At 36.5% G+C, this 8303-nt stretch overlaps 1 protein-coding gene across 1 annotated transcript; it reads right to left on the bottom strand.

Moving 5' to 3' along the window:
* Nucleotides 1-231: 231 nt before the first annotated feature.
* On the bottom strand, nt 232-6517 carry LOC121244422 (NADP-dependent glyceraldehyde-3-phosphate dehydrogenase). The gene is made up of 9 exons (XM_041142486.1): nt 6160-6517; nt 5350-5543; nt 5142-5270; nt 3449-3568; nt 2890-3026; nt 2632-2787; nt 1300-1678; nt 658-774; nt 232-550 (listed from the first exon to the last, which is right to left on the bottom strand). Exons 1-9 carry the CDS (start codon nt 6302-6304, stop codon nt 437-439), a joined length of 1491 nt encoding a protein of 496 aa, XP_040998420.1. The 5' UTR covers nt 6305-6517; the 3' UTR covers nt 232-436.
* Nucleotides 6518-8303: the final 1786 nt, after the last annotated feature.

Genomic DNA, 8303 nt, shown 5'->3' on the forward strand with positions numbered 1-8303 from the left:
TTGTTTAGCATGATATTAAAAAGTATTTTTTTTCATTTTTAATCGTGATTCCACACTATAATCCCATTTTAGCTGCACACATACATACATACATGTGCGTGTGTGTGTTCATCATTGCACCAGAAAAGGCTAAACATTACAAAATCTCATCACACTATATATACTAGACATAAGTCTCGACTTGGTTAAGGCAATATGGCAAATAAGAGTAAGAAAAGCCAAAGATCATGCTTCTGCAAAATCTACTTCATTATTTAAGACACTGAGTACATGATCTGATACCGTGTGTCACCGTTATTCATCTGATTGTCAATTGGAAAATAAGAAACATACTTAAATACTACACAAGAAATCCAATCCGTTTACATTACTTTTCTCTGATAGTTAATTAGCTCAGAACTAATAGTCGTGATTACCCATTTTCTTAAAAGGAATATTAGCCCATGGTGTATGAAGGGGCTGGTAAATTGATGACAGTGGTCTTGACCTTAGTCATCATGTCAATGCTGTTGGTAATTCCTTGTGACCCAATTCCACTATCCTTTATACCCTGCCATCACCAAAGCATTTGTTATTAGTGTGCAATATTGAGATAATGACCTTATTAAGAAGGAAGGGTAATTTCTGGAGTAAAGGTTTCTTGAGGGTAGGGTTTACCTGGAAAGGAAAATGATCTGGTCCACGAGCTGGTGCTGAGTTTATCTGTACCGTCCCAGTCTCCATTGCATCACTGATCAACATTGCTTTGTTGATGTCTCTTGTGAAGACACAGCCCTGCATATAAATATCAAGTGTTATGATTAACCAATGAGATAAAGATAGGCCTTTTTCTACATGATCAATTTCCAGCCCATATCTCATTTAACATAGCATAATGCCCAGTGGTGTTAGAACCAGTGGTCCAGTACTAGGACAAAATTAACAGTAGGACTTCTCTCCGATATTTCATTAATTGTTCAGCAAAACAGAGCTCACCTGGGCTTCATTTGCTTTAGAGTTTAACATTAAGGTATAGCATATCAGTGAGAGTGCCCTAAAAGCACTTCTCAGTTATCAATAAAAGTATAAAACTGCAGCATATAGTGACAGTATGGATGAAACGACAAGTTCTTGTATCAGGGGTGGGATTGAACTAGTGTTAAAGAAGTTCGATCCCTGGTATTTCAAATACATTTACGCTGGGGAGATGGTTCATTGGCCATTCACCCTGTAGAAAAGTTGTACACATGTGCATATAAGCTGACAGTATGAACTTTAGAAGAACTGAACCACAATGCACATAAAATTATAGAGACGTACCTGAAGTCCAAAATTGCTAGCATTGCAATGGTGGATTCCTTCTTCTACAGAACTGATCCTAATTACTGGCAAGACTGGTCCAAATGGTTCCTCCCATGCAATCCTCATATCAGGTCTAACATTATCTAACAACAAGGGCCAGATAAGGTTGCCCTCTCTTCTGTACTCTTGGCAAAATGTCACCCCCTTTTGTTTGGCATCCTTAACCAACCCTTCAATGTAATTGGCTGATGATTCTGACACCACTGGGGTGATATCACAGTCATCCTCGGGGGGGCCAACAGTCAGTTTTGCCACTCTGGCCTTCACTTTCTCAACCAAAGCATCAGCAACAGACTCCATCACCAAGATGACCTTAACAGCAGTGCATCTTTGACCACTGTCAAACATATTGGCACCAAGCATTTAAAAAGTAAGTCTTAGCAGTCGGTTATAAATTGGAGCAGAAAAAAACTAGGCTCAGTTTGGTACTACAGAGAAGTAGATCATGGGATAGGTTCTATAATGCTTCAAGCAACCTTTTATCTGAACATAAGAAACTTGACACTACACTGGAATTTACATAGATTGCCAAAATGGAGAAGAATGATTCTCGTTAGGACTAGTAACCATTATTTCATACATTGGCCAAGCCTATTCAAGCAAAGCTCATCCCTTATTATCAATTATCTTGAATGTTGTAATAATCATTAACAGCATAATGATAAAACCACATTCCTTCGTTGTTTCCGACTATCCTTTCCACCATAGCAAATGGACTATTATACAGTTGAAGGAGAAACGTTAATGGTCTCAAATGGGCCATCCCTCCTATAAATACTAGTGTCATAATTTAATGCAAAATATAAAATGAATGCAATACATATGGACGGCTTATATCTACAAAATGACTCATCATGTTCCTGCAAACATAAGTCAATTAGTTTTCCCTTGTTATGTATAATTTTTTTAATTAGCACCGGGTATCTGAGAATAGAATCCCGACTAATCCCGGGGATGCACAGGCTCTCGGCAAGAAGTTTCTCACAAGTGCACCTCGGTTCATTCAAGGGAAATCCCCCTAGTCCGATGGCCCCTAGAAATTGTTTATACTCAAGAGGATTCGAACCTTAGAACTAGAGAAAGCATACCACCAAGACCAAGGTTTTTACCACTTGAGCCAACTCCTAGGGGTTTCCCTTGTTATGTATAATAGATTTTAGTTAGGAAAGAATATTCATTGTTCTTGTGCTTAAGTAATAAGAGCAGTGAGAATTTCATGGAAGTAATCCCCATCATTTTCCTCTTGACAAATACAACATTAAAAAGGAGATTTATGGAAAATCCTTTCACCTGTAAGAAAAGCCTCCTTTTATTATGTTTGCTGCTACCAAATCTAGGTCAGCATCCTCAAGTACAATGCAGGCATCTTTTCCTCCCAGTTCCATCTGCAGAGGAACCATTCCTGCCTTTTTTGAAATTGCAATACCTGTGTCTCCACCAGTGAAGCTGAGCAGAACAACAAAGCGAGTTAGGGTCGACTAATCATATACTCTATGAGGAAACGTGGAAGTCTAATTTAGTATGAAAGAAAGAGGAAACTGGATTTACCTTATACAGTTCACCCCAGGATGCATAGTAAGGAAGTCGCCAATCTCAGAGCCTTTCCCAGTGACACAGCTTACAAGGCCCTTAGGAAAGCCAGCCAAGTGAAAGCAGTGCACCATATGAAGAGCAGCAACAGCACCCTGAAAGTAAGTTAAGGGTTCAAGATGATTATAAAAGGATGTTTAAAGAAACATAGTCAAGAAGTATATATCAATTCCATTACCTGGGGAATGTGGGGTCATCCTACAGACGTATAATATTCCTTTTGAGTATTACATAGTAAACCGCTAATTTTAAAGGATCACTGCTTGGATTCTCTTTTCAGTAGTGAGATTTATGTTTTCTTATGTGGTTATACCTTCTGGCCATGACATCAATTTCTGGTATGAAGTCCATTTAAAGGATCATGGAGTTTTCCTTCTTCAAATCCTCTAGATTTATGTACTTTCCTTACACTTCCCATTAAGCTCAGAAACAATGATTGGAGGTGCATGTCTATGGAGATCACAAGCGTCATGGTGAAGATTAAGCACATTATAAACTAATTAATTAGGTAAAGTACCTGAGTTGGAGGTTTGAGCACAATAGAGTTTCCAGCTATTAGTGCAGGAGCAATCTTTGAACAAGCAAGGTTGACAGGATAGTTAAATGGCGGAATGGCTAAAACCACCCCAAGTGGAATCTGCAATACAAGGCAAATATAATGTGTAAACCATGTCCAAAATCATAGGGATGAATAGATATGCTCACACATCTATATCTTTGTTGGGGAGGGGGGTGGGGACTGGGGAGACAGCGTCATGTAACTTGCCATCACGGTAATTGAGTCAAAATTCAAAGAATCAAACAGGATCCACTGGGCAGCGGGATGTGTAATATGATGTAAGTTATATACCATCAACTTTGACAGCAAAGCCTGTACTCAGTTGTTCTGTACTTTCAATTAATCTTTTGCTTGGTTTTATCCTAGTTCATCATTGACTCCACTCCCTTCTAAACACAAACATGATAACAGGCATCTGTAGCTAGATGAGTAAGCCAATCTGTTTCCAATCCTCCCATCTGCCCTCCTATTTACATTGATCTACCTTCAATAAGTAGATGACCAAGCAGTTCATGGCAAGACATCGTTCTGGTCCTTCTGGTTTGGATTTCACATGCTTGACAAATATATCTTAGCACATAAATCATAACCTACTCCATGAGATTGTCACGCCCAATTTACTGTCCTGCATTTTTTTGTAGGATCTCAGCACTACCTGCCCTTTATTTGTCACCAGATAGTCTTGTACTCAAGATCTTATCAGCATTTATGTTTCTGAAGTGATAATAAAATTTTAGACAGATCATGGGAAAAGTAAGGAAAATTTCAAATAGAAAGTAGTCTAAGATGTAGTAGGACAGATTTTCATTTATTTTCCCATGTTCTTAGTGATCATATCGATCATAATTCATTTGGCATACTAATATAGAGAGAGACAATTCAAACTAATTAGCGATTTGTTGACTGCCAGCATGCCCATATTGGTCTCTGACTCTCTTATCAGGACAATCAACTAATTTGAATTTGGATTGCGTATTAATGATAATAGGCAAGGTGATCTTGATAAAGATGAGGGATACCAGGTTGTAGAACCGATGACAACATTTCCAAAGAATGTGACAAGAAAGAATGACATCAGCATACTATCAGACAAAAAGGATTTTCACCTACAGTTTTAGAAGATCGTCTTTTACTGAAATTGCTTTTAAAGATTGTCTTCTACTTATCCATTTCTTATCTCCAGCGCCTACTATCAGACAAAAGAACGCTACCAACAATAAATAACGTTATCAGGACCCATAACAATACATCCATAACGTTATTCAAACAAAACAAGGATGGGCATTAACTGCAAATGCAAGGATACGTGCCAAGAATACTATCACCAGAACACTCTACAAAGCCAATCTTTTGAGTTATCCTCGTAGGATACAAATTAATAAACCTGCGTGGGTCAGTTTTAAGCTAAAGATTTGGTAAAGGTTTATTCACAGACATGTTCAAAAAGCTTTACCGGATTTCGAAACAAGAAACAATAGTTTGACTCACACCACTAAACCAATATAGTATCACCAATTTATCTGTTCTTAATTTCTTTGTCCTCTGTCGTCTCGTTTTAACAAGGTGGTGTCTAAATAGGTCTGAACAAAATTCTTCATTTTTTAACAAGAAAATAAGAAGTTTCATCAGGGAAAAGAGTGAGAAAGGTTACCTTAGAAGTCAAGCAGTACTTGGTTCTCTCATTTCCAGGAAAACTATCAGAAACTAAGAACTTCCCCTCTCCAAGAATCCTGACCCCCTCTTCAGCACAGTAAGAAACCAGGTCCCCAGACCTCACCACCTTCATCAAATCCAAAGATTTATATCAATTACCCCCATAAAGTGACCGTTAAAACAGAAACTAAGAATGATTTTAATACCTCGGTCACTGAGTCTTTAGCTGGTTTTGCGATTTCTTTTACAAGACACTCGGCAATTGGAGCTTTGTGCTCTTTGAGGATTGCAGCTGCCTTATGAAGGAGTTCTGCTCTCTTCCAAAGAGGAGTCTTTGCCCAGGATTTCTGAGCACTTTTTGCCGTTTCCATGACCTTATTTACCTCTTCTTGTGTACAAGCTGTAGCAATAACATAAAAGTAGGTCATGAGAAGATAACCCCTCAGGATGTAAATCAAACAAGGCTAAAAGCTTTCCCATTTTCCTATTGCTAAATGTTAAATACCAATTTATCAAGGATATTAGCCCAAGAAAATAAGAACTCATTCAACCGAACCAAATTGAACGATTTTGCTTTAGTTCTGCTTGGAGTTTAACTGGCTTTGAAGAACCAAATTCACTCACCCTTTTCTTTCCACCATCTTATGATTAACCACACGGAGTGTAGTTGCAATTATGAGAATATTTCAGTCAAGATTCACGGAAGATGCTCAAGCTTATTGACATTTTCAATTTTAAAACCAAAACTAATTTTTATCACTAACTTTTAAGCACCTAGTATGTGCTTAATTTAAACCATGGAACTTCTATATCTGAAATCTTCGGTGACCAATGATAAAAAAGACAACATCAGACATTCAATGTCAAATGAAAACTTCGTCACTCAGATTCCTTGAAAACACCCAAAGCTTAACAAACACAGTCTAAGTTGAAACAAAGAAACATGAACCAAAAGTTTTCCAAGTCCAAAACAAAGCAAGATGATGGAAGATAGTACGTAATATTAAATTGGTTACCTTGAACCTTAAACTGAGTCTTTCGCGTAGTCGGGTTGATGATAGCAACGCTCTTTCCGGAAGAGGATCTCTTCCACTCTCCTTCAGTGTAGTACTTGTACACTTCTCCATCGAAAATCTCTGCAAACACTCCAGTCCCAGCCATTACTTGGTCGAAAACTCAGAAAAGCAAAACAGACCCAGTAAGAGAAAAACTTAAATTAAAACACCCACTTCCACACACTTGAGAGTAAGAGATGTAAAGAAAGAGAGGGAGGGAGGAGTGTGGAAGTGAAGGTGAGGACTGTCTTGTGCGGTTTGGTTTTGGTGTTTGGTTAATGGTCTAGTGTAATAGATGTCGTGTGGTCATAGAGATATATATATATATATATATATATATATATATATATCCAAGGAGAAGGTGAACCACGCCTTGTTCCGGTGGCGGGGGACCAGAGGAGCTAGAGAACTGGTTAGGTGGCTCAAAGCTTGCCAACTTTATACATCAGGTAGCCTCGTTTTCTCCGCTGGTTGTCATTCGAAGCCGTATCCAACTTCTCGCTGTCTAAAAAAAGCAGGAAAAAAAAAAAAAAAATGAAATGAAGATAATATTTTTGGGTGGCTGTAGTTTTGTGGCTATACGGCCACCGCTCTCGAGCCTGCATGCCAGGTATCAAGTTAACCTATCAATTTGTTTATTGATATTGATATGATTTTTTTTTATTAGAAAAAATAAAAGAAAACAAATTTTAATGAAAAAAAAGGTATTTTATCTTATAAAAATTATTTTTGTATTTAATTTATATCGTTTTATTAAACAAATACTTTATATGTTAATATCGATACGTGATTTAATACGTAAGAAAACTTTTACGAAACCATATAGAGTTTTTGAAATCCTCCATCCTTCCGGTTTAGGAGTTGTTTTTATTTTTTTAAGGTTTTGGAAGTAATATTATATAGGCAGTACTGCCCCACTCAAGAACCCTAGCCCACCCTAGTCCTTGATTACAGAAATGGTACGTACGTACATGTGAGCTGCTACTTACCTACTTTCAGTGAAAAATAGCAACCTATTCATCAAAATCCATCGAATTAAATATAATCAATGTCTTCAAATTACATGACGAAAACAATGTTAAAAAAAAAAAAAAGAAAGAAGAAGAAATATGACAGTGATACTGAATGAAAGGAAAAACAACGTTTGGTTAGGACAAAATAATAATAATAAATTATGATGGCTAAGATGACTTTATCATGCAATGTTCTTAATACTCAAGCCCTAAAAGTGTAGGCATTTGGACACCAAGTTTGTTATGGAATATTATATAATAATTTTTCTCGTTAGTCACTATTTATTACTCCACATTTCATACCTTATAAAAAAAACTGTCAGATATAAAATGTGGAAGTAAATAATGACTGATGTATAACAAAATTCTAATACATATTGCATCCTCTGCAAAATTTGAGTTTTCATATTGAAATAGAGTTTGCATGGGATTTTTGCTTTGAAAAATGATGCTGGTTGTTAAGTTTATGGGTTGGAAGTAATTATAAGGGGGTTGGAGGTTGTCTTTCATTTGAAATTGATGTGCTTCTTATTGTTATGAAATGAAATGGATGAAAATGAAAGACTTTAATAATGAAAATTAATTTGCAATTGTTTTTGCTTGAAAATGGATGGCAGGCATCTATTTAGTATAAAATGTGAGGCATTTTTTTTAACAAGTGAAATAATTAAAATACTTTATATTTTACATTAAATAGATATTATAAATCTCATGTAATCCAAAAAGAAAAAACGACAGAAATGTTGGTTGGTTTTGCTAGAAGAGTGAAAAAAATTGATGACCCTCCATTTTGTTGTACTAGGTGTGGCTTTGCCCTAGGATGATAGAAACATAGCAGTGGTAGTTACCAAACAATTTGAATCCAACAATTTTAGGTAAAATGGATGTCCAATTATAAGAAGTTTAGGCAGGTATAGGAACTTTTCCTTCCATTAAGGATTTGCTATGCATGAAACTATAATCTTGATCATATTTGGTATGCGCATCTCAGTTGGATCGCTGGTTTGGATTCAGAAATCATCTCATCTCATCTCATAGTTATAACTTTTTCAAATTTTCACATAAAATATAATAAACAATTCAATTTTTTCA

This window comes from Juglans microcarpa x Juglans regia, chromosome 8S, assembly GCF_004785595.1.
Source record: "Juglans microcarpa x Juglans regia isolate MS1-56 chromosome 8S, Jm3101_v1.0, whole genome shotgun sequence".
NCBI classification, from domain to species: domain Eukaryota; kingdom Viridiplantae; phylum Streptophyta; class Magnoliopsida; order Fagales; family Juglandaceae; genus Juglans; species Juglans microcarpa x Juglans regia.

Excerpts from the sequence above, each read along its gene's own strand:
- LOC121244422 (XM_041142486.1), bottom strand. The coding sequence starts at position 6,304 with ATGGCTGGGACTGGAGTGTTTGCAGAGATTTTCGATGGAGAAGTGTAC. Across the intron at positions 2,788-2,889 it reads CCTGGGGTGAACTGTATAAG|CTTCACTGGTGGAGACACAG; the intron begins GTAAATCCAGTT and ends TGTTCTGCTCAG. Across the intron at positions 551-657 it reads CAGATCATTTTCCTTTCCAG|GGTATAAAGGATAGTGGAAT; the intron begins GTAAACCCTACC and ends TGGTGATGGCAG.